The 27,035-nt window shown below is 42.0% G+C and overlaps 1 protein-coding gene across 2 annotated transcripts in view; it reads right to left on the bottom strand.

Moving 5' to 3' along the window:
* UQCC1 (ubiquinol-cytochrome c reductase complex assembly factor 1) overlaps positions 1 to 27,035 on the bottom strand; it is a 94,877-nt gene that overhangs the window by 25,306 nt on the left and 42,536 nt on the right. For both annotated transcript variants that reach the window (XM_081256276.1, XM_081256275.1), the window contains one exon: positions 18,994 to 19,102. In XM_081256276.1, coding sequence (XP_081112402.1) covers positions 18,994 to 19,102 — 109 coding nt within the window. The remainder of the gene's footprint in view (positions 1 to 18,993; positions 19,103 to 27,035) is intronic.

Raw genomic sequence — 27,035 nt, 5'->3', positions numbered from 1 at the left:
TGCACCACCAGGGAAGCCCAAAGGGTAAGAATTTTATAAAGGAAAAAGAAAACTGCTGCTGGAATGCTGTATCTGTTAAAGAGATGCTCTCTCTAGTGATCTGTATTCAAATCCCACTCCAGCCTAAGAAATACTCTGAAATCTAAGCAAATTCTGGGCCCAAGCAGCTCCATTTCCCCATCTTGTGACTCTAGAAGACAGATCTCTGAGTCTCAGTTTTTCCATTCAAACTATGCAAAACTGCCTTGCTTTTTTCTTTTTACATTATCACATGAGATAAAAATGCTTAACAATATGTAGTAAAGTTTATACAGCAAACACCTATCTCTGTCGCAGGTACTATTCAGAGAGTCTCACACATGATAGCTCATTTATTCTCTACAAAGCTGTAAGGTGAGGTAGGTAACATAGCTATCCCTATTTTACAGACAGAAAACTGAGGCACAGAGGTTAAGACTTTGCCCAGGGTCACACAGCTGGGGTGGGACCTGAGCCCAAACAGTCTGGCTTCAGTGCCCACGTGCTCTCAAACACCGTGACACTGCCTTGGAAGGGAGGTGAGAAACCTGACCCACTCCGTCACCTGACACAAGAGCCTGGCAGTCTCCGTCCCTCCCTTCAGCACCTGGGGGCTGCCTAGTTCCCTGTGCCATCCTGCCACCACTCTCAACCCTGCTCTGGGCCAGCTTCTCTAGGAAGTCTGCACCTAAAACAAAACAAAATGAAACAAAAACCAGGTGAACTCTATCTTCCTTGTTCATCTATTTAGTTTGGAACTTAATCTATTAAAGATTCAACTTCATTTCTCTTCTCGGCAAAGACCAGATTGTAAACCCTGTAAGATCATTTCTCTATGGCATACGCTCTACCAGCAGCATTTAGGGATTAGCACGTAGTGAGAGACCGAAACGTTCCTGGAATAAATGAGTGAAAACAATCCTTAACAGCGCCATACAAATTAATAATGCTGCTGCACCTCGAGGAAAAAAAGAATTCAGTAATGCCTTCATCATTCAACAAATCAATATGCGTGCTAACCATGCACCAAGCACTGCTCTGGGAGTTGAGGCTATAGCAATAAATGAGAGATAATTCCTGAACTCCTAGAGCTTACAATCTAGGGAGGGAGGAAGGGTCACAATAAGCAAAATAAAATATATAGGATGCTAAATAGTAATTTAGTGTTATTACCCTAACCCTGTCATTCAAGGTCCCTAAGATTGGAAGGGCCTGTGTCTGGTGTACAGATGTCGGGATAGGGTGGGAGCCTGCTGCTGCTAACAGTTGGCAAGCACCGACGTGAAGGTAGGGAAATGACTCAAGGACAGAACCAGGGATGTTTGATGGAAGCTTTACTACAAATTCCTGAAGGACAAGGCCACAAGGTCCCATCTGTGTCCCCAGCACATAGCAGGCGCTGAGTGAACCCTTCATGATGGTACAGGGCATCTGGGGGCTGCAGGAAAGGAAAATGGGAAACCCCATGCCTCCATATGTATCACTCTGCTCTGCACTGCCACGCTAGATAAGAAAGGGTCAAGGCAATAGTTGAGGAAAATTAATCAAGAAAAAATATTATTCAGCACAGATTTACCCAGCACAGATGTCTCAATACAATGTTTCAACTTTTGAAAGGATTATCTTTACTTCATTTACTTCAAGGGCTTCATTCCCCTTGGAGTCCCTTGCAATGCAACAAAATTACTTCTTAAATCAAATCAAGCAGCATTTCCTGTGTACTTACAATGTGCCTTGCTCTGTGCTGGGCCCTAAGGAGGTTAACTCAGGGACGCCCCATGATTCTTGCACTTGAGAAATTTATAATCACACTGGTAGGATAACACACAAATGTAAATCTGGATGAGTTAGGGAAGATTTCAAGAGGAGACAGTAGACTATGGACAGGCAGAGACTGGAAGAAAAGGGGGGCAGGCAGAAGAGAAAATGATGGTGAACCACAAGGAGCCTTGAGGACAGGTTAAGGGGGATGGCACACACCTAGCCGGCACTGGGCAGCCGTTGTGGGTTTCTGTGTGATGAGTACTTGACATGAGTTGTGTTCAGGAAGATGAGCCAGGCTGTTAAATGATTTGCAGGATGGAACTGAGATGAAGAGTCGAGAGGCAGGGGGACCAGTGAAGTAGCCTACGGTGAGTTCAGGTGAGAGGTCAGGACCTGCTCTGAGCGTAAGACAACTGAAGTCCTGAGAGTGGTTGTTTTAATGAAGGGCTCCTTGTAGTTCTTCCCGCTCCTTTGAGCATCAGAGATGTCACGTTCACGACACGTATGGCTGACACTCAGAAAAGATCAGCTAAATAGATGGCAATTGACATGGAAAAAGAAGTGCTTGCTTTCCAGCTAGGCCCTTTCAGCTCTAACCAACCCCACGGCATCATTCAGCCAGCGTTTAGGGAAATGATCGGGAAAAGGAGTGTTGCAGCTCTCTCACCAATGGATCCAGAAATACTCACAGCACATCCAGGGCAGCTGCAATCAATGTACAGCTGTAATGTATCCTGGGTCTGACATCTTGGCTTCCAGAACTTTTTTTCACATAGGTATCCTGATCTTAGGAGAACCATTGCCCTCTGGTAGTGCCCAGTGCCAGGTTAAACCCACAGGGGAAAAGAGCAGACAGCTGCCTACTCTGTGGAAGGACATGGAGTGGGGGCACCATCAATCCTCCCTGACCCCAAGAGCTCCCCAGTGCTACTGCAATCACTCCTCCTTCCAAGGACACTAGTTACAAGAAGCCCCCCATTCAAATGCAAATGTTATCAGGGACCATTAAAACATTATCCTATTAACATCCATCAACAATTTAGCCGTCAGTTTATCAGGAAAGGTAGCAATAGGGGGCTGATTCTAATGAGTTAGGAAAAGACTGTGAGTTCACTCACTCATTCACTAACATCTGATAAAGGCCTATTATGTAGGAAGCACTGCACTAGACACAGGAACACTGACCTTAAAAGGACCAAAAGAGGTCTGTAAGAGAGGAAGACAAAATGGAAGGTGTATATGGTAGCTCTAGGGAATGGCAAAGGTGGCAGGATGATGGCAAAGGTGATAGGATGATGTACTGAAAAGAGCAACAAAATGAACCAGCAGTGAGTTTTAATCTCTGCCCTGCTACTAATATGTGACACTGAACAAGCCACTTTCCTTGCCAGGATTTAGTGTCCTCAATTGGAAAAGGCTGAATTAGGATTATCCTTGTGGCTGTCAAGCTTCTAGATTGCCAGCCACTGAAGCAGCACAAAATATAAACACTGACTGCTTTGCAAATCTGATCAGCTAGGGCTAGCCCTGACTGAGGCTTCCGGCCACCAGCCAGAGCAGTGTGGACTTCCTTTACACAGTCCCTGGGGGTCGTCACCAAGTGGGATTCTTCTGACATCCACATCTACCCACTGCTTCAAACCAGACTACTCTAGCATGTTTGAACCCACATCTGTCCCCAAACCACTCTAGTCTCTCATGGGCCTTTGAGCTGAGGATATTAGGGACAGGGACAGTCATCCAGGGCTACAGGGCAAGAGAGGCTTGGAGAAAAAGTGGGAAGTGTGGCAAACTACTGTTCACTCTTGTAAATTCTCCCCAGGGTTGGAAAATTCTTATCTCACAGATTTTTGTCTGAGCTGAAAGGGGCCCTTAGAAACACCCTGGTCCAGGTTCTTCATCTGAACCTGCTGATTAATGGTAGGACCAAGTTTTAATTCCCTGCTCTTCCAGCTCTAAGACTAGTGAGTGGTTTTTCAACTTCCTCATCCTGTTTCCTCTAGAGGGAGGATCCTCTTTGCCAGGCAACTCAGCTGGGGACCTAAAGCACAGCAGATGATAAACATCTTCTGTCTTTGAAAGAGAAGAGGTATAGCCATAAACAAGTATGCTCAAAATACCAAAGAAAATAGAGTTCATGTGAAATTTGAAGAATTTTAGCAAAAGGGCATAGGACAGGGATGAAAAGAAGTAGTGTGGGAGACACTGAGAATGCCATGGAGTGCTTAATGGGAATCGTCTCCTACTTGCCCCATAACCAGGTACAAACCACAAGCCCGTTGATTCTTAACCCCAGCAGCTGAACTACCCAAGGCCCAGAAAAGGGGCAACACACACAGTTTACACCTTTTATTATTCCGACAGAAATTTCTCTCCTGGGAGCAGAAAGGGGTCAAAAGTCCAAAACCAAAATTATATCTCTTTATAAGTCAGAGCAAAGAAGCACTACAGCAGTTATTTTATTTTTTTAAAAAAGCCTCAGTGAACAGAGCAGAGTAGGAGGTGTTAGAAAACTCACTACAAGTAATTTATTCGCTGGGAACCACAAAGGCTTTCCTAAGAACAGCAAAAACACCATTAATTTCCCCAGTACCTTCCCTTCAAAGGACTCCAAACACTTCACACGTATCGTTTTAAATTGTCCTCAAAGGCTCCAAAATAAGGGGTTACTATTTCCCCAGGTTCAGATGGAGAAACTAAAACATTCACGCCTGCCCTATCTGTCCGAGTTATCCTAACAGGTTCAGCTAACATCGACTGAGGGCCCGCTATGCGCATGACCCAAGCCAGGCAAACGGGTGATACAAAGATGAAAGATATGATCTCCATCCTCCAGCGAGTCAGAATCCAGTGGGGCATGACAGATGTGTACACAAATCCTTTTGAAATAAGGCAGCCTATGCTAGGTGTTGTAGAAAAGGTCCAAATACAGTGCCTTATTTTACCAAGTGGCACTAAAATGTGCCAAAAGTACTGTGCTAAGTCTTCACTACCATCATATTATTTAAGTCAGACTATGTGTGGCTTATAGAGAAAGAAATGCGAGGTAAAGAGACTTGCCCAGGGTCTCAAGGCCGCACTATGGCAAAGCAGGGATTAGCACCCAGGTCTGTCTGGCTCCAAAGCCCATGTGATGGGAGGTAACTGCTTGCGAAAACGGTCTTTGGAGAGTTTAGCACAAAGTACCCATACCTTAGAGGTGAAGAGCAGGACACATGGGCCCTCACTAGGTTGTTGGGGAAAGGCCTGTCTCCTCAGCCCCAAACTGCATATGCATGTACACATCCGGATCCTCCACCACAGGGACCGCTCTTGTGGGTCAAGAAGCCAAAGGCAAGGGCCTTCCAAAAGGGAACAGAGATCTCTCTGAGCAAAGAAAGACTGCAAGGTCCTGAGCACTTCATCTTCTGTTGGTGGGCACTGAAAGTGGATCCAGGCCAGAGGGTGTGGGATCCCCTGGCTGGCTGTGACAGAAAGTCTACAGCCTGTGGGAGCAGGGCATGGTGGTCATGGTATACATACCAGCAGAGCATCCTTTTCTCAGAGCTGGAGTGGAACTCCTGCAAGGGAAGGAGCCCCCTGCTGGAGGTCCCTAGAGAAGGGCCTGGCCTGGAGATAGCTCTGCAGAGCTCACCTGGTGGGGGTAACCTCTGCCTCTGTTTGCTAAGGCTCCATTTTGGAGGCTAAGGAATAAAGTGCCAGATTTGGAGGAAGAAGAGCTTATGGGGCAACAGGCTACTGTCCCCAGACCAGACAGGTTAGAGTGCATAGTCAGCCCTGGGGTATCCCTGGGTCTTAGCAAGGGTCAGGTTAATATATAGCTCTATATTAAGGCTCCAGGACAAGAAAGAGATGGCAGAAGGAGAAGGTCCTCCAAACTCTGGAAGGAAAGTTGGGCCTGGAACTAAGGAAGCCCAGTCGCCAGCCTAGCAGTCTTCCCATTTAACACGTGTGATCCTTCTGCAATTGTTTTCAAATCTTAATTTCGACCTAACAAGACAACAACAAAAATCCTTTGATGGATAAAAGTAAAAGAAAAGTGTTAATAAAGTGTGTGTGAGAGAAAGGGGATAATGAATAATTATATCAAATACCCAAATAAGGGAAGCTCTATACTTTCTGGCAGCCATGGCAATAGGAAAGCAGGAATGTTACATCATTCTCATTGTTAAATCAAGGGAAGCACAGAAGTTCATCAGGGCAGAGAAAGTTCTTAATTCTCAGTGCAGAGAGACTCATACATACACAAGCGAATGTGTATCTGCACACATACACATACGCTTACCCCATTTCTCTTTCCAAGGACCAGGGCAAGCCGCTCTCCAGAGCCCTGATGCCTCTCTCACACCACACCACCACTGCATGCAATGAGGCACTTCAACAGTTAAAACATTTTTGTGCCAATATTTTAAGAGTGCAGAAGGTTCCAAATTACATGTAAAATAAACAATGCCAGACTGTGAAAACTCTTGGCTGCAACGTTCTCTGATGTTAACAAGAGTTTCTTTATTACTGTAACCTTTCAGAAGTGAATAAAAATTATTTCTCTGCCCTAGTTTTGCCCTCCAGTAAAAAGGAAGAGAACAGGGACCATGGAAAGAGCTGTACAATGACCTCTCATGAAGCCTAGGAGGCTGGGAAGGGGGCAGTTTAAAACACAAAGCCTTCCATATATGTTTCTAGTCAAAGGTTAGAAATTTAGTTTGTGCTGTGCTGATCATATTGTAGAATTTCATGTTCCTAGTATTTTTATGTAACTAAAACCCTTAGGGGGACAAAAGGGCATTTTCAAGAGCCCAAACTAAGCTGCTACTATGGAGAAAACCCAAATCTTGATCAAGGCTCTTTAGCCATTCAGTGAATCCTCTGACTCAGAAACTGAGTCTGAAGTGCCCTTAAAAAACAGGGAAGAAGACCTATAGGTGGCCAGGACTTTGACAAAATGTGTTATTTTGCAGACCTTTGAGTCGATGAGTCTGTGAATACTGGACACACAGAAGGATCTCAAAATGGAGCTAGTCTGGACAGTCTGTTTTCACCGCTGCAGGAGAAAGAGGAAAAAAGCCACCAAACAAAGGCAAACATGCTCTTGTCCTCTCACAGAACACTGCCTTTACCCACGCCATTCCTCTGCCCAGAATGTTCCTGTCTAGCAAACACCTATCCAAAAAGATACAAACCAAATGTCATCTACCCCAAGCTTTTCTTCTGGGCAGAGCAATTTTTAAATATCATAATCTCTTACTATTATAATTACCTGTTTATATGTTTGTCTTCTCCTGCTAGACTGGGGAGTCAGGGACCATATCTTTGTCATCTTTGTGTCTCCAGTGCCTAGCAGAGTACCTGGAAACTAGCAGACCACAATAAAATGGCTGGATAGATGGGTAAAACCTTGTTTGTGTCTGGGAACAGAAATCAGACAGAGAATGATTAACTGCTAAAAAAATAGAACACAAGCTCTGGGATTTAACACAAGGCTAGCTTTTCAGACTTTCACAGAGTTGCAAATGTTAAGTCTGGAAGAGAATTTAGAAATCATCAAGCTCTCCTCCCCGGAGAGGTGAGGTGATTTGACTTACTCAAGCTCACCCAGAGAGTGGCCAGGCTGGCCAGAACTCCTTCCATTATACCACACCATCCTTTCTCTTTACTGTCAAAAATTGCAGGTATAAATATTTATTTGGCAATAAGATGAGAAATATGATTAAGACTACAAAATATGAGAATGTTATTTCATTATAAACAAATGAACAATGGATGTCACACTAGGAATTCAAATAACTTTATATAAAATACAATTATCTGAGTTGCTCAAAAAGCTAAACATAGCATACCATATGACCCAGCCAGCAATTCCACTCTTAGGTATATACCCAAGAGAACTGAAAACATATGTTCAGATAAAAACTTGTACATGAATGTTCACAGCAGCATTATTCAAAAAAAACCAAAAATGGAAACAGCCCAAATGTCAATCAACTGATGAATGGATAATAAAATGGGGTATATCCATACAATAGATTATCCATAAAAAGTAATGAAGTACTGAAACATGCTACAACATGGATGAACCTTGAAAACATTATGCTAAGTAAAAGAAACCAGACACAAAAGACCACATATTATGTGATTCCATTTATATGCAATGCCCAGAATAGGTATATCCATAAGAGACAGAAAGTAGAGTAGTGGTTACCAAGGGCTGGGGGAAAGGGGAATGGGGAATGACTGCTAACGGCCATGGGCTTTCTTTCTGAGGTGATGAAAATGTCCCAGAATTAGATAGTGGAGATGGTTGCATAACATTGTGCATTTACTAGAAAAGCACATTCAAAATGCTGAATTTTATGGTATATGAATTATATCACCATTTTTTTTAATGGAAAAAAAAATACAATCTCTTCCTTCTAGTAATTTAACTGAAGGAGTCAGGACCAGAGATGCTTCAGGACTCACAGGTTCTGAGTTATATGACAGTAATATAATGCAAGTTTGGGGAAGAGGTAAACACTTTTAAAATCTTAATGCTAATGTTAGAACCACGTTTTTAGCAACGACCTTTTCAGGCAGTACAGAGTAGTGATTAAGAACATGGGCTCTAGAGTCTGGCAAGTTTGGGTTCCAATCCAGGCTCTCATATTTACTGTGTAAGTCTGGTTCAGTTACCTAACTGGTAGGCTAATTAACGGTCTCCCAAAAGATATCTACATCCTAATTCCTGGAACCTGTGAATGTTACCTTATGTAGCAAAAAAGGACTTTACAGCTGTGATTAGATTAAGGATCTTCAGATGGGAAGATTATCCTGGATTTCCAGGTGGGCCCTAATTGTAATCACATGCACCCTTGTAAGAGGGAGGAAGAGGGTGCTTAGACCCAGATAGAAGAGGAGAATGCAATGTGCCCACAGAGGCAGAGATTGATGTGGCCACAAGCCAAGGAATGCCAGCAGCCACCTAAAGCTTTCTAGCTTTAGGGGCAAATAACAGATTCCTCCCTCGACCATGGCCCTGTTAACATCTTGATTTCAGCCTACTGAAAGTGATTTCTAGCCTCCAGAAGTATGAGAATAAAGTTCTATTGTTTTAAGTCACCAAGTCTGGGGTAAGTTGTTACAGCAGCTATAGGAAACTAATATACTAACTTCTCTGATCCTTAGTTTCTCCATCGGTAAAATGAGGATAGGATTTCACAGGTAAGATTTCTGTAAAACATAAAACTGAAATGGTGCTTATAAAGTGCACAGCAAAAAGAAAGTGCTCAGTGATTGTTAGCTATTAGTATTGCTGACCTCTGTTTCTGTATTATGCTGCAATCCTCAACTTTCACGTCACTAGTCCATGCCAGACCTTGCTCCTCTTAGCAGGGAGAGCAGTAGGAGCTGGCCATCAGGGAACCCGAGTTCTGTTCTTCGGTTGGTTTCTAACGTAAGCTTACTCAGCTCTCCCAGAGCCAGTTTCTCCATCACTTAAATGACAGGATCAGGCTAGAGCAGTGGCCCTCAAACTGGAGGGTTTGTTAAAATACAGATTGCTGGGCCTCACCTCCAGAGTTTCTCATTCGGCAAGTTCCTAAGTGATGTTGAAGCTGCTGGTGTGGGGACCACTTTGAGAATCTCTGGATTAGATTATTTCAAGGTTCTTTTCCGGTTGTAAGTCTGAGATTCTCCAGGAACATCCCATAGATGGAGCACTCCAGTAATAAACACAGCTGTATCAGGCTGAAATAGCCTTTAAACTAAGTTCTTTTCCCCGTGGGGGACAGGAGGGTATGAGGTTATATGGTCAAGACTGCTTTTAACTTTTGAACGAGGCAGAATGAAAAACCTTAAGCAATGGTGGGAACAGGAGGAGGCTGTCCCCTTATCCAACGTGCTGGCCCCATTTTAATTTATCTTAATCCCACCCTTCTGCCTTTTCACCAGACCCCTCCCCCTAATGCCCTCCTCTAGAAACACATCTAGGTGTCTCCTGAATACATTTATTGGCTTTGCACAGTATAATACCACCTTTGTTAGCCTCCCAGCCCAGCCTCTCCGAGCACAGGGTTCAGTCTCGGTGTCCCTCTACTCCTAAAAAAAACACAACCGAGGAGTCTCTGAAAAATAATTGTAAAATCAACTAAGGCGAATTCAGATGATGTGGAGATATTCAGACTCTAAATGCTGGAAAAAGAAACAAATTCAGAACATTGTTAGCATTCTCATCTGTCTTTTTTTCCCCCTTAATCTCTATCTGTCCTGTTGAGTAGGAAACCTCTGCCACATTGGGTTAGAAATTCTGAATAAAGGGGACTCAGGCTTGGGACTGCACTGAAGAAATGGAACACCTCTAGATTCAAGAAAAGCTGTCCTCTTGGTCTTTGGAAGTCTTTGGTAACAAGACAGGGGAGAAGGAACCTGCCATGAAGTTGATTTCCACTTCCCCCTCACCCCCAGAGGTATCGTCGTACAGTAAAGCAGACACTGGACTGGGAATCAGCATACCCTAGTTTTTGGTCCTCATTTTGCTGTTTTCTAGCTGCATGACCTTGGGCAAATCAATTAACTTCTCTGGGACTCCATTTCCTCACCACAGAAGTGAGAGGGTGGGAAAAAATCTATAGTCCTTAACCTGAGATGGGCATCAGAAATCTTCTGGGGAAGTTTTTCAAAATACACACACCTGAGCACCTTCAGACCCAGAGAATCTCTGAGGCTCCCAGTCTAATGTTCTAAGGTTCATCTATCCTATAAAGTGGATTAAAAGTATAAATGATAAGAGAGCCAGGGAATCCATGAGGCAGGTCAGAGAGAGAAAAATGAAACTTTTGGGGGGAGGTGGGGGAATGGGTCAGAGAAATTGAATCCAGGTGCCATAAGAGATCATTAAGTCAGTATTTGGGAGATAGTGCTGGCCAGACATTAATAATAGAAGCACATCTTTATCCATTCATCCGATGATGGACAATTAGGTTGTTTCCATCTCTGGGCTATTGTAAATAGAGCTGCAATGAACATTCTGGTACATGACTCTTTTTGAAAGATGTGGCACATATGTGCAATGGAATATTACTCAGCCATAAAAAGAAACGAAATTGAGCTATTTGTAATGAGGTGCATAGACCTAGAGTCTGTCCTACAGAGTGAAGTAAGTCAGAAAGAGAAAGACAAATACCGTATGCTAACACATATATATGGAATTTAAGAAAAAAAATGTCATGAAGAACCTAGGTGTAAGACAGGAATAAAGACACAGACCTACTAGAGAATGGACTTGAGGATATGGGGAGGGGGAAGGGTAAGCTGTGACAAAGCGAGAGAGAGGCATAGACATAAATACACTACCAAACGTAAAATAGATAGCTAGTGGGAAGCAGCCGCATAGCACAGGGAGATCAGCTCGGTGCTTTGTGACCACCTAGAGGGGTGGGATAGGGAGGGTGGGAGGGAGGGAGACGCAAGAGGGAAGAGATATGGGAACATATGTATATGTATAACTGATTCACTTTGTTATAAAGCAGCAACTAACACATGATTGTAAAGCAATCATACTCCAATAAAGATGTAAAAAATAATAATAATAGAAGCATATACATACACCCAACAAGTATCTGAGGGGTAGGCACTCTGTGTTAGGCACTAGGGATCCTAGGATCCTTATCCCATCTAATGGGTGTGACCTACACAAACCCGTAATTACAGTACAGCATGGTAAGTCCTATCTCAGAAGTTTGTGCAAAGTGCTGGAGGAATACAGACAAGGGAGTGGCCAAATATACTAATATTACTGGGGGGTGCTGGGAAAGGCTCCTTGGAAGAGGTACTATCCAGCTGTGTCTTACAGTGCCATGAGCAGAGGAGACAGGGTTAAGACCACTTCCCACAGAGGGAACTGCATGAAAGAAGGCTCAGAAGCATAAAGGAACATGGAATATGATAGCACCAGTGAAAACGAGGCATGAGGGGAACATGTGTTAGAGTGTGTGTGTGCACACGCTCAAGCATGAACATTTGCATGTAGGAGAAGTTTGCTGGAAATTAGACTAGAAAGGTGGGATGGGGCCAGAATGTGAAGGCCTCTCCCCCAATTTTTCACTTTGAAAAGCTTCAAACTTACTTTTTTTTTAAGGTGTAAGATTAATACAACAAAAGGTTGTTGTATTACAACCAAGAAGGTTCTCCGATATAACTGCGAAGGGTTCTTTATGCCATTGCTAAGAAGTTTGAATTCTGTCCCTCAGAGATTTCTAGACAGAGGAGGGATATGATCAGATGTGGGATTTAGAAAGAACACCTCTGGCAGCTTATATGGTGCCAGGTTCACTAGAGGGGGAAAGTCCAGGAACTAGTTAGGAGGCCATGTCCAATAAAGGACAGATGATGAGGAACTGACAGGAAGCAATGGAACAGAGGAGAGGATAAAATCCAGAGATATTTTGGGCAGAAAAGTGACGAGACAACTGGATGAAGAGGATGAGGCAGGAGTTGAGGACGTTCTAAGAATTCTAGCTTGGGGGGCTGGACTGGTGGTGATGACCTTAGATGTGAGACAGGAAACACAGGAAGAACAGGTTCGTGGAGCTCTTTATCCCATCTCCTGAGTGAGATTTATCTAGGAGTAGCATTAGAGATCCCTGAAAGAGAGGTGTGGAAAATGGCTTTAGCTGTGCCCGATGCACACAGCTCTAAGCAGTATTCTAACTATGATACAAAACATACCAAATGGAACCGGGCACCCAGAGAGATTGGAGGCAAAAGAAATGTGATGCATTGGAGAGGTAAACAGCTCTGCAGTGATGAGCTGAACTGGGAGTACTTAGCATGAGGAGTACTTAAGAAGGTATTAGGGTAAGGCAGGACTGTGTCATGCACTGAGTCAGCCAGGGCTTTGCAAAATGGAATTAGGTCACTGTTTCTCCTACAGAAATTCCAGGAGGTAAACTGAAGATAAAAAAGTGGATGAAATTCACTTATTTATTCAGTCAAGAAACATTTACTGAATACCTACTAAACACAAAGCTCCACTGAGGCACCATAGGAATACAAAGACAAACAAGTAAGAATTAGACCTCAGGAAACTCACAATCTATAACTGAACGTAAAAATGGCCATGAGAGAGATAAATGACCATGTGCATAGACAGCAGTTTCACGCTTTATTTAATTTCAAATACAGAAACGTTTATAACTTCTCTTTTAGGGACACTCCCTGAAGTGGAGTGAATCCAGTACGCCACTCAGAAGGTCACATGACCTGAGCCATCAGACTGGCGTTCTGGTTGTATGCACCCAGGCATGCAGTCAGTTAGAAAACCACCTAAAGCATACACTCCATGCACTCTTGCTACCTCTTAAGGCCTGAGGGTAAGAAACTTGTGTAGAGAAAGGAATGCATCTATTAGAGGTACATCTTCAGCTGGCTCAAATTCATGGGCCAATTCCAAAATGGAATTGCTCTGCCTTCTAAGAATTTAGTCTTCTCTCCCCTAATAAATAAGTATCCACTCCAACAGCTTAGGACATTTAAAAAATGTTCAAAAGAACGATTGCTATTGGAAAACAAACATGTATTCTTACTTTACAAGCTTCGAGCCCATGGGATTGCTCTGTATTTACACTCCACCATTCCTATTACTGGCCACAAAAACTATACCCTTAAAGTGGTCCTTGCCTTTTAAAACAATACCTTTGGCAGTGAGTTTTAACTCTGACCTAGAGATGCAAAGTATAGCAAAATTTTTACCTCATGGTAAAACAAAGGAGTTTGATTGAAGATTTTTGTGGGGGGAAGGAAGAGATGGGAATGGAATTAGAGGTCTGGAAGGAAATTTCCAGAAAAACTAAAGTACATGTAATTCTTATTTCTACTACCTTTTATAGATTTAAAGCTTTTCTGGTTTAGAAATATAAAGTACCTTATTTACAAATTGTTTCTTTTTAATCAAATAATTCCACTAGAAGATGAGAAATCATGGACAAAGAAAAAGAAAAATTGAGAGTGGAGACAACTTCTCATTTTTCTTCCAATATTTAAGGCTAATGAGCAGGGCTTCCCTGGTGGCGCAGTGGTTGAGAGTCTGCCTGCCGATGCAGGGGACACGGGTTCGTGCCCCGGTCTGGGAAGATCCCACATGCCGCGGAGCGGCTGGGCCCGTGAGCCATGGCTGCTGAGCCTGCGCGTCTGGAGCCTGTGCTCCGCAACGGGAGAGGCCCGCGTACCGCAAAAAAAAAAAAGACTAATGAGCAAACAAATATCCTCAGAATAAAAAGTATACCTCCTCACCCTACTTTTTCCACCACTTATAGTGGGCTTCCAGAACCATCTCCTTTCATCAGATATTTACTGGGCACACATTCAGCCAAGGAGCAATGATTGGCACTTTGGAGAATACAAAGAGGGATGCATGTGATCCTGCCCCTCAGGAATTCACCCAGAAGGCAGTCAATACATGAATGACACTGATGCAAAATAGAAACAGTAAAAGCCAGAAGAAGGGTGAAGATAAATTATTAAGGTACTAACAGCTAGGGGAAACCGGGATTGGCTTCCAATTTGAAGTGGAGGGACATGAAGGAATTGGGGCTGGCATGTTAGGGCAATCTAGGTATATGTACCACATGAGAAAAGACACAAGACAGGAAGAGCAAGACATTCAGCTTGGCTGCAGTGAAAAGTATGTGAGGCAAAGATGGAATGTGATGTTCACCAAGTGCTTCCTATGTACCAGACACATGCGTAGAGGTTTCTCATATCTAAGGTTCAAGAAGAGTTGGGGAAATGAGTTTGGAAAGGTAGTCTGGAGTATGATCAGAGGACTTCACAAAGCAAAATGCTAGTTCTGAAAAGCAAAGTAGAATTTTACAAAGGAGTCCAATTCAGCCCACAGCTCCTCCACCTCTTTCCAGGCCCTCTGCACCATTCCATCAAGCAGCTCTGCTATAGAGAGAGCAGGAGACCATGAGCTGACAGGAGGTTCATCCTTATTCAGAAAAGCAGCGAGCAAGAAATCACCTGACATCCTGCTGAAGCCAACCGTCATGCCAGGGACCACTGACAGAGATAAACTTGCAATTTCTTAACTAAAGCCCATCCCCACCCACTCCTACCTTGTCTCCACAGTTTGGAAAGCTTAAACCTGCTTATAGTAAGCCACAAGGTGGAGATGTCTGGCAGGGCAGAACTGAAAGGAAGTCGTTTAGCCAGCCTAAGGTTACCATTAACACTTTGAGCCACTGCCTTGAGCTAATTTTTATGTTTGTTTTTTAAGTTTGGTTGAAATGTCACAAATGGAAAAATTAAGTAAAGCGCTCCAGTTAGCCACAAGACTGGACACACCTGGCTGCAAACCCAGCAAAAGAAAACTTACTTCATTAGTAGGAGAGGTAGAAAGTGAAATTTACATCTGAAATCTGCCTGCACCAGGAGAAAGTGCTGAGGCCAAAGGCGCTGTCTGTTTTTACAGCTGTGGCAAGTCTTAGTTCTCTACTCTTACCAACACTCAGGAGTGAGGCAAGGGCCCAAGGAAAAATGGTCTCCAACCTCTTCAGCTGCAACTCAGCTCACAAAGGTTTTTAAGAACCAGTTAATGAAATAAAACAAGACCAGATGAGGTGATATAATGAACTTTATTTCCACAGCTAACTTATATGTTTAAATCCCAAATAATGTTTTCTTTTTAAGTCAGAACACTCTAAATTATTGATGTGGTTTTTGTAACCTCAAATTTAACACTTACTTTTTATACCAGCTTCACTGAAGATATATGAGGCTGCCATATTTTTCACAATAGTTGGGCTCCTAAAAAGCTGGTAAAAAGCAAGTTTTTGGAAAGTGAAAATCTTCTCACCAAATAAGACTGGAACTCTGATTTCAAAGGATTTCTTGATCCAAATTTCTAATGTGTCATTAATTCGCATTCTCAATCTTCCCCACACAAATCCACTCAAGTAAAGTAATGGCCTCTAAGAATTCTTTGGCATAAGAAAAATCACCACTACATTGATCAGTCTTATAAATTCTACTTTTTATATGAGTTTTCTTAAAGATGCCAAATAACACAGAAATAGATTTGCAAATTACCACCTTCACATCATAGGTTTTCAAAGCTGAAAAGCAACTTGGAAATCGTGTAGCCACCCACCCCCCCAAGTTTTTTTTTTTTTTAACCAAGAAACTGAAGCAAGGGGAAGAGAAAAGACTTGCCAGCCAGGGTCAGAACCAGGCCAGACTGGCTCCCTCTGGCTGCTACTTTTCTCCAGCCACATGCCATTCTTCTCCAGCCTAACCTTCTCATTTCTTTAGGTTGTACAAACGCCAAAGACTGAGGTCCCCTCTAAACACACACAGTCACACTCACAACTTAGAAGTGGCTAATATATAATTTTCTTGCCTATATAAAGGGTGTCTGTTTATAGCATGAGGTTGGAAAGGGAGGAGCAAATCAGTTATAACAGAAACGTAATAATATTAATTCCCCAACTCTTTGAAATCTCTATTATTTTTTATAAATTTATTCATTTATTTATTTATTGGCTGTGTTGGGTCTTCATTGCTGCGTGCGGGGTTTCTCTAGTTGCGGCGAGTGGAGGCTACTCTTCGTTGCGGTGCACGGGCTTCTCACTGTGGTGGCTTCTCTTGTTGCTCGCGGAGCACAGGCTCTAGGCACGCGGGCTCAGAAGTTGTGGCGCACCAGCTTAGTTGCTCCGCGGCATATGGGGTCTTCCCAGATCAGGGATTGAACCCGTGTCCCCTGCATTGGCAGGCAGATTCTTAACCACTGCGCCACCAGGGAAGTCCCTCTATTATCTTTAAATCATCTTTTATTTATAGTCTTTGTAACTAAACTTGGGCTTGGCATTTCTGTTCATGAAGACAAATTTAAGAGTCTATACTTGGGGAGCATTATGGATCATCTGAAACCCTGCTATTCAACGTGTGGTTGCCCCTCCCCCACCCAGTCCCACCAGTGGACTTGGCATCACCCAAAGCTTTTTAGAAATGTAGACTCTCTGGCCTCACCGAAAACCTACTGAATCAGAATTTGTATTTTAACAAGATCCCCAGGTGAACTGTAGGCTCATTAAAGTTTGAGAAATGGTGGTCTAACACACTTCTCCATAGGACAGCATCTTATGTAGAACAACTGAGATAGAAAAAAATGGTTGGATAAAATGGGAGAAATAAAAAAGAAAGGCTAATTCCTGCAGGACTGCATTGACGTACACCTGGACCAGAGACTAATAAACCGAGTATGATCTATCTGACAAATAAGTTGGCTTTAAAACAGAATTTCAGAAGCTGAAGTTCAATTTATTCATTCATTCAACAAGTATTTATTTATCCAATGTTTACTGTATAAACAAAAAACTGGATAAGACAGGTTTCCTGCCTTTATAAAGCATACAGTCAAGTAGAAGGGACATTATAAAGTAACATGGGAGAAGGTTCAAATTGCTGAACCTTGTGATGGAGATATATATATGTAGGTCCCAAAGGAAATCCATCTGGGGGTGGGGGTGGAGGTGGGGTAGAGTAAAAGGTTCCTGTGCTCCAGGAATTGGCAACCTATGACTCATTAAGCTATTCAGGTTGGGGACAGCTGTGGTCCACCTGGCTCTAGTGGTCCCACTTCCAGCAGAGTTTAATCAACAGTGATAAGAAAACAGACTAACTCATAGAAGAACTACTGTGTAACTGCATGGCAGTCAGCCGAGGCTTTGGCTGGCCAGGGGGTATCACTGGTCATCATTAAATGGGATGATTTGAGACTGCCAGCACTACTGTATATCCACTGTGAGCTGCCACAGAGTTGGGTAGTAAGTACTTGAGGGCATGTGGAACACTCAGCGGGATGAATAGCTTAAAGGCTGCTGGTCCCACTCTGGGCAGCTAAACAGCAGTAAGGTATGACAGTGAGAAAAATGAAGAAGGAAGCAAAGAGTGTAATTACAAAGACAGGTGAATATTGACTCCAAAACAGATAATTATAATGATTATGATGACGAAGATGATGATGACAGCAGCTAAAACTTTGAAATATGGTATCATCTTCTTAGGATGAACAGAAATGCTAATGGTCTGCTGTCCCAGAGAAAGGCACGTAAATGTCAGTGAAGCTATCTAAAGATGAACCCATGTCTACTGTGCTTTCTATACACGCATTTCCTCCAAAGTCATGAGAATCTGAAAATACCCTCAATCCAGATTCTCAGTAGGCAACGATCATTTCCATGATTTAGTCTCAAAGACTATAATTTCACACATAGAGTGAGCACATACCATCAGACAATAACATAGGAAGTGTGTGAAAATAATTATAGTAGATAAAAGTAAGACATGGGAGATCTCCCACTTAATTCCCATGCAGCATGGAAAGATCTCCAAGATATATTGTTGACTAAAAAAAAAAGTTGCATTTAAGTGTATAGAGGATGATATCATATATGATAAAATATATACACACAAAACCACAGAACTTTGTGCTGTAATGAAAGAAACCAAATTAACCCATTTTGTGACCCTGTCTGATGGTTTGGCTTTAGATGCTCCCAAGCTAGGAGACAATGATATGGGAAAAAACAAGGAACTACAATCTACTAAAACACGGTCTAGATACACAAAATACACAATATACACAAAGGAAGAGATTACTATTTATATAACCAATTGTATCCTAATGTTTTGGTTTTGGTTTTCTATTGTCATCATATTGTTATACACATACTACATATTCTCCTTTCTCAGGTTATTAAATATACTAATGTACCTTTTCAGTAGATACCTTGCCAAAGTATTCTAGGTTGTCAGTGATCAAGAAGCTTGTTTTTAAGTTCTTGAGCACAGTGCAGGCCCCATGCCAGGGTCTTTCCATCCAAACTAATTGTGAACTGACACTCTGAACTGGTATTAAAGGCAAAGAAAGTGTCCCAAAACCGGATTATTATTATTTGATTTTATCTGTTCACCAAATCCATCCCTCCTATCACCATGATTTGGACTTAATAATCCCATCTCTGTACATAGGATGTACTCACACTGACAAACCATGATAATGTGTGCAAGTACATAAATAAAGTGTCTGTAGCATGCCAGTCTTCATAGAGGCAGAAGTGACTCTAGGTGAATTACCACTTGACATCAGGCCATTCTAGAACAGATAAAACTTCAACTCAAGTGAGGCAATCCCTCATTGGAGTTTTCCAGGACCAGAATCTGATAGCACTCACTTACCCCCATGATTCTGCCACGCTGCTCAACATCCTCCCACATAAAATGAACTATGATACGACACATGTATTTCCCACTCCGGCCTTCCTGCTTCATTCGGACTAGACACATCCTGGGTGGGAAGAAGACATAAAGAGTCAATGGCTGTTTGCATTTTTCACATCACTCATTTCCACTGAAGGTCAGCTCATCTGAGTGACTTTATCAAAGGGCACAGAATCAAAAAACTAGAAGTGATTAAAAAAATCTTTTATTGAGCTATAACATAGATACTGAAAAGTACATAAATCTTAAGTGTACAGCTTGATGAATTTTTACATATAATATACACCCATGTAAGTACCACTCACATCAAGACACAGATTATTTAGAGCACCTCAGAAGGCTCCCTCAAACATGAAAGGGACCGCTTTTAGTTGTTTAAAGGTAAGTCTGAATCCTTCATTTTACTGATGAAAACAGGAGTTCTAAAGAAGGAAAATGATTTGCCCAACACCACAGAGCAGTCTATAAAGGTGGGTATAGTACTGAGCTGTCCCATATGGACGCCACTAGCTACATGTGGCTACTGAACACCTTAAATATGGCTAGTTCAGACTGAGATGTGGTATAAGTTTAAGATGTCAAAGATCTAGTTCAGGAAAAAAGAATATAAATATCTCAAATTTTTTACATTGCTTACATGTTGAAATATTATCAGGTATATTGACTTAAAGAAAACCTATTATTAAAATTAGTTTCATTTTTTTCTTTTCACTTTTTTAAATGGAGCTACTAGCAACTTTTAAATGTGTGACTTGCATTATATTCCTGTTGGATAGAACCCGTCCAGAATATAGATGACAGAAAGTATTATGATTCCATCTGTATAATTATCAAATTGTTTCCCCCACTAGAATGTAAGTTCCATTGAAGGCAGACATCAAGTCTGGGTTTTTTTGGGGTTTTTTAAATCATTGTATATCTAGGGCTTAAGTATAGTATGCACTCAATACATATTTTCTGAATAAATAAATGAATAAAACATCTCAGGGCCAAGTTTAGGGCTCTTTCCCCTATACCACACTGCCTCTAATCAGTCCAGAATGCTCTCTGCTTAAGACCTTACATAAGAATATAAGAATATAAACAGGGTCACCAACTTTCCAAGATAGCTCCTAATCTCATTCTTATGACCATACGTATTTCTATTATCTCTTGTTAAATAGTTATTGAGCAGCTACAATAGGACTACTCACCTAAAAGACAACTCCTATTATAATTATGGAGTATTCAGTCTAAACCGACAATTCTATCTCCATACACAATTAATCCTGCCCATTTAAATCTACAAGCAATAGTAAGGTCTAATGGAATGACTCCAGCCTGGCCTGCCTCAACATCTCTGTTAATGACTAAGATGGAGAAAAGAAAACATACTTATCAAATTTGTAGATTGCAAGAAGCTGGGCAGGAAGACAAATATGTTGGATGACCCAACCATGAACCAAAAATACTTCAACAGACTGTTTCAATGGGCTAAATCTAACAGGGATAAATCTAAGGTCCTGCACTTGGGTCTAAAAGAACAGCTGTAGAGGTACAGGATTGGTGAGTCATGCCCACCTATGTGTGAAAAAGCCTTCCAGGCTTACGTTGACAGTATACACTGAAGGGGAGTCAAGAAGATGATATGGTTGCCCCCCAAATTAATGTGATTTTAGAAACAGTAATGCAAATATAGTATCTTCATGTACAAAGTGAGATTTTTGTTCTATTCAGCACACGTCAGACTCTACTTGGAATACTGTCGACAGTTTTGAACATTATATTTTAAGAGACAAGAGGAACAGTTGTAAGATCAGAAGATATTTAACCTGGAGAAAAACAGGACAATTGCCTTAAATATTGCAGAAAGGTGATTAGACTGTTTATCCAAAAGGTAGAATCAGAACTAATGGGTGGGTCACAGAGGGAGAAAAACTACTCAACATTGAATGCTGAAAGTAAAAACTTTCTAATAGGGGAGTTTCTGAAGATTTGAATAATGTAATGGATGACCTCAAAAAGTAGAGAATTTGCAGCTCGGCTATCTATCTGACGGAAGGCTGACTACACGATCTCTAAAGTCCCTTCCAACCTCGGGATTTGCTGATGCTGTGATTCTAAATTTGTAACCTCTGAACCCAGTTAGTGCCTAAGAAATAACACTTTGTGACAATAAAAACAGGTCATGGAAAAAGACTTGGCCACTTTATATGATATAGAGCATATTCCAAGGCAGAAACAAACTGGGGAAAGTTCAACAGTCCTTTTTCATAACATTTTTCTTAAAGTTAACCAAAGTTAGCCTCTCCACCTGAAAAGACGCTGTGTGTTTTGATGCTTAAGTGTCGTCAGAGGCCAATTCATCAACAGCAATAGTGAGGTAATGGAATTCTTCATTTATATGAAAATTCTGTAGTTTGTTAATACACCTGCCCTCTGAGGTTTAAAAGGCACAGATTTTCTCAGACCATAAACTTACTAACTATATCAACATGGAGTGAAGTGTTTTTTGTTTCAGAGCAGTTTGTTTTATAGCCCTTACAGTCAAATGGTTATCTGGGTTGAAAAGGTAAAGCGAATTGAAGATACTTTCAAGATGTTGACTGACACTTAATTCACTCAATGGACATAAATTGAGTTCCTACTGTGTGGAGATTAGAGTGATGGTTAACAAGAGCCCAGCTTCCAAGGAGCAGTTAGTCTCCTTAGGGGAGACAAGAGCTCTAAGAGAGAATGCAGTAAGTGTCCCGAGAGGAACACAAAGTGCAATGGAGTTTGAGAGGATTGCTCTTGGCTGAGTGGGATCAGGGAAAGCTTCATGGAAAACGAAACATTGTACCTGGGGCTTGGAAAGGTGAGTTGCAGTTGGACAGGTAAAAGATAAAGAGAATTTCCAGCAGATGGAACATTATGAGCAAAGACAGGGCCATGGAAAGCTCAGCACACGGACAGGGACAATACCTAGATTTTGTGGAAGGGAAGTATAGGAAACAGAAAAATATGCCAGAAAGGTCATGAAGGGCTTTTAAATGTCATGCTGAGAAGTCTGGACTTCACTCAGTAGACAAAGGAGAGCCACTGAATGTTTTTCAGGAAGAAGGGGTGTAATAAGATTAGGGGTGTAATAAGACCTTGGCTTTAAGAACAGATAAGTCTCTCAGAAGTTAACCCTTTCTTTCTTCCCAGCTGGAAACCCTTTCTTTCCAAGGCTGAAAAATGACAAATTTGGTGAATATTTACTTCAGTAGATCTATGGTATTCACAATTGTCTGATCCAGAAATTTACATTAAGTGTGCATCTACCTTTTGAGAGAAATGCAACAGCAAAGTGTGCTGCAACCTGCACCTAATTTTGCTGATACTAAGAGTTTAAAAAATATAGATTCAAGCCTGATAAATGAAAGAAGGGCAAATTCTAATTATTCCTAAAGCACCGTACTTAATTAGTTCAGTAGACAATTGATGACAATTTGAAAACACTATCAAATATAAAGTTCTACAGTAAATTTCATCTCACATAGTTAAAGTTATAAAATCAAAACAATCAGTCTTCTCATCAACAGGAAGTGTACTGAAGATAACCATGAGTTCTACTGGGAAAATAAGATTCTGAGCCACAGGGCTGTCCGTTCATCCATCATCACCAAACTCAGCTAACTAAAGGCTCAACTTATTTTTGTCCTGAATTTGTGAATCAAATTCTCTAGGTAGTTAAGGACAGAAAAGTCATCTTGTTGTGAAGAACTTTTGTGTTTGTCCTCTTCAAGGAAAAAGCACAGCTGAAGGCTGGGGCCCACATCTTAGAAAGTCAGCTGCCTGGAATGTCCAGATCAAGCTGAAGGTCAATTCTTAGGGTACCTAACCTTGAAGCCTACAAGTTCAATCTACTCCTTTCTCTGTTTAGTAAATATTTTGAATAGATAATACATGCACATGTTAAAAAAAAATGTTAAGTCCCCTTCCCACCCACATCTCCCAATCACCAGGTTCCTCTCCCTAAGGCAACCACAGTTAGCAGCTTCTTAGGAAACCTTCCACATGTAATCTATATATATACCAGCTTAGTGTATATGTACTCTTTTTACATAAATAGTAGCTTCCCTTTTCTCCCCATTTTCCACAATGGTAGCATTCTACACACACTTTTCTTACGTTGAAAAAACAATCTGTTACAGAAGGATGGTGGTGAAGAAATCTCAACTCCAACTCTGTGTTTCATCCACAGATACTACAGTCACCCAGTGAAACCCTTTTTAGGATAATAGAGTTGTAGTAATTTATTTAGCAGTTGTTAAGGGTAATATCTGATCCAGGCTGAATTCAGCTTATCTGGCAATTTTTTCCTATTCTAATAAGACTAAGAAATAGGGAGAAAGCAAAAAAAAACCCTTTAATAGCAAAAATGGACAAGTGCTGTAATTAACAGCTAACACAACTATGTGCCAGGCACTGTGCTAAGTGATTCAGATACATTATTTCATTTAATCCTTACAACAACTATAGGAGGCTGGTATTCTTACTGTCCCCACCTTATAGTTGAGGAAACTGAGTCTTACAGAAGTAACGTGCCCAGAGTTTCAAAACTTGTTAAGTGTCAAAGCTGAGATCTGAACCCTGATAATCTGATCCCAGAGTTAGACTGTTTTTCTGCCTCTTTAATGACTAGAACGAACCTTCCAGAATCCAGTTACTTCGTTTTTCATGTAATCCTCACAAGGGCAATAATTTAAGTTTCAAAACTAGCATCATATTAGAAATAAAATATCAGAAGGGAAAAGACTGGCTAACCTGAGGCAAACACACCTACAACAGCAAAAAGTTACTGCTGGCAGACTAAAAGGAAAGGACCTAAAAATGTATTTAACACAAACACAACAGCAGTTCAACATGGAGGCTACAGCTACGAGTACAACTCAAAGAAGGCAGCCTGGCAAAATACAGTTGAGAGTTATCAGAACCGGGACTTCCCTGGTGGTCCAGTGGTTAAGACTCTGTGCTCCGAATGCATGGGGCCTGGGTTCGATCCCTGGTCAGGGAACTAGATCCGGCATGCAGCAACTAAGACCCAGCACAGCCAAATAAATAAATAAATAATTTTTTTTTTTTAAGAAAAAGAGTTATCAGGACCTCCTGAATGATCCAGAATAGGTTAAAGTATGTTGGAAGGTGAAAAGAAAATGAGTAAAACAAGTTCAAAATGGTAAACAAAAAAGATTTGATGGTCCTGGTACCCACTACAAAATAAAGCCAACACGTGTCACAGGCTCTGACCATACAATAATATTTGAGTCATTAAGTAAACTATTCCACAATTGAGAATACTAGGTTTAAATAAAAGATCAGGACAGCTTTACTTCAATTTACATCATGGATGCCTTCCTCATAATAAATGCTTAAATTAAATGTTGAGGGGTCAAATTACATTTTGCTACTGATTAAACTTCATAATTTCAGAGCTGTTCTGGGGGGGAAGAGGAAGGGGGAGAGGGGAGACTTCAATGCTAAAACATAATAAAAATTGCCCTTAAGAATGCAAAAGAAACTTTAGAAGAGACAATATTCCAGTCAAAGCTAAAACTGCTCTAAAAAATAAAGTCTATTTTTTAGTCTTTTTAGAAAGAGACAATCTAGTAATTTTAAAATTCTTGTATTAAATAATTAATTTAATCATTCATTTAACAAGTATCTCCTTAGTACCTACTCCGAGTATAGACTTAATCTATGCATAAACTGCTCTCTGTTTAGGAGCAATTCCAGTTGCCCCTCCCGCGTTTGATGATGTTCTTAACCCACAATTTATTATTGAGGTTTTGAGCTTCACAGTACTATCCTTGTCTCTCAGTGATTCCAGAGCCTCATAAATAATACTGATCTCTTTTACATATAAGGAAAGCAAATAACCCAGTTAGCAAAGTAAAGAAAAAGCGGAGTGTTCAAACCGTAGTCTGATGGTTCTCTAATATCTAAAAGACAGGGGGAAAGGGAAGAAAGACTCATTTACTAGGAGTCTCAAAATCTAAAGGGCTAACTAAGATTTAAATTTTGCCTGATGGCAAATAGTAATAATGATTATTACCCTCTATTAAGTCCTCTAATATGAGACTTGTCACTGTAAGATGCATTTTCATTCACCATCTCTTTCAATGTACATCACCATCTAAGTATAACTGTCCCCATTTCACAGGAAAGAAAACGGACACTCTGAGGAGGTTAAGTACCTAGAGGTTGCTCAGTGAAGGAGAGGGGAGCTGGAGTGAAGCCTGGGCTCCCCTCTCTCCCTCAAGCCACAGTGCCTCCCAGGGCAGTGTCAGTATTGACTGCTCCCCCATCCCGTGACAGCACAGCTCCAAGGGCCTCTTCCTGCTAGGTCAGACTCGGAGGAAGACCACAGCACTGCCTGCAGAGTTCAAAGGAAGGAGAGTTTCCTAGCCACGCTTTCCTCCTCTCTGCCTAAATCTGGGAGGGAAGAATTCTTGTTATTCCTGACTCTGACCTCCTGCCATGTCCTGGCAGCTCTCAGCATCCTGTCTCACTTGCTCTGCTTGGGCCTTCTGACAATGCCAGTTGTGTTTTGGCCTTGTTTCTCCCTCATGGTAGTTTATAAGCCACTCAGAGAGGATCTGATTTTGAATTCAGTGAAGACTAGTGGGCACTTGCGCAGGTTTGTCACTCTGGCTGCTATGAAGGAATCCCAAAGGGACTTTCACGTAGCTTGTTTCCCTTACTCCGCCACCGGCTGGGGCCAAGAAAGCAGAGCTGACATGGCCACACTCAAGTCTCAGCAGTGTGCTAATGAATGAGTTTATTTATTTGTGAGCTGGCACGCTGACCCTTTCCTGGGGCTGTGTGCATGGCTATATCCACCTGGTTTCCTAAACTCCCTCCCCACCAAGCCTACCCTTTATGTGGGGAGCATGGGGGCCACAGGACAGTCTGTGGGCAGACGGACAAGTGGGGCAAGGCACTTCCTTAAGCCATCTCACCTGACAGAGAGCCTCCTCCAAGAGCTACACCTGGCCTGTGGCCTGCCTGTCAGATCCAATATAACGAACAAGCTCCTGGGGAGCAGGTACCAGTGCTCTTAGGTTGTGCAATGTTGGTAAAATGATGCTGCACAGGCCTTTGGTTCGGGAAAAAAAGCTACGTGTGTGTGTGTGTTTAAACAGAGCGACTCTGGCTGGAGGAGGCAGAGAGAGGATGTGCACATGGCCCGGGCTCACCATATACAACAGGTCTGGAGCTGCTGGAATCCAGCATGAGCTCGAAAGCCCTACAGCTACATCAGAACTGCTGTGGTGGTGTTAAAGAGCCCTCTTGAAAAGGCCAGGAGTGTCTGCCAGGGCAGTTCTCTGGCTGGACTGAGACTGGACCCAGTCTGTTTTCCAACCCCTTCCACCTCCATACTTTACTTCTTTCTCTTCGTTCCCAGAGGCTTCTTCCCTTAGGCTTATAAAAATGTTCCAGTGTTTCCCCATCTTAAAACAAAGAACAAATAACAAAATGCTTCCCCCCTCCATCCTGTTTCTCCCTCGAGTGATCATCCTCTCATCTTTCTTTCTCACTTGGGACATCTTAAAAAGTAGTTTACAATTAATTCTTCCTCTCCTAATAACTCCTCAAGACCCCATGTCCTCTAGTTCTAGACCCCAGAGGGCCGATGCAACTGCTTTCTCTGACTATCCCCAGGCTGCTTCCCTTCCCTGTGCTCCATAAGATCTGTATGTCTGCTTATCAAACACGGCCCTTGGCACCCTGTACTATTTTCAGGTTTACTTGTTGCCTCTCCTGGGACACAGACAGTGAGTGCTCAGAAACACAGTTTCATACAGTTGCTGGTCGGTGGTATGCAGTTCAAATTCAGGGCCACAGACTCCCATCCCACAACCACCGAAAGGGGACACACACGCAGGAAGCAAAGTGTTGCAGAAGGAGCAGTTCGCAGAGTCAGTTTTGGATTTGAGTCTCGGATCCTCCATTACTGATAGAGAGGCCTGTGAAAAATCCTTTAAAATTGCCAA

The sequence above is a fragment of the Mesoplodon bidens genome (genome assembly GCF_964165515.1).
Source record: "Mesoplodon bidens genome assembly, chromosome: 15".
NCBI classification, from domain to species: Eukaryota; Metazoa; Chordata; class Mammalia; order Artiodactyla; family Ziphiidae; genus Mesoplodon; species Mesoplodon bidens.
Note: the sequence above shows the minus strand (reverse complement) of the source record. Positions and strands in the feature narration are given on the sequence as shown.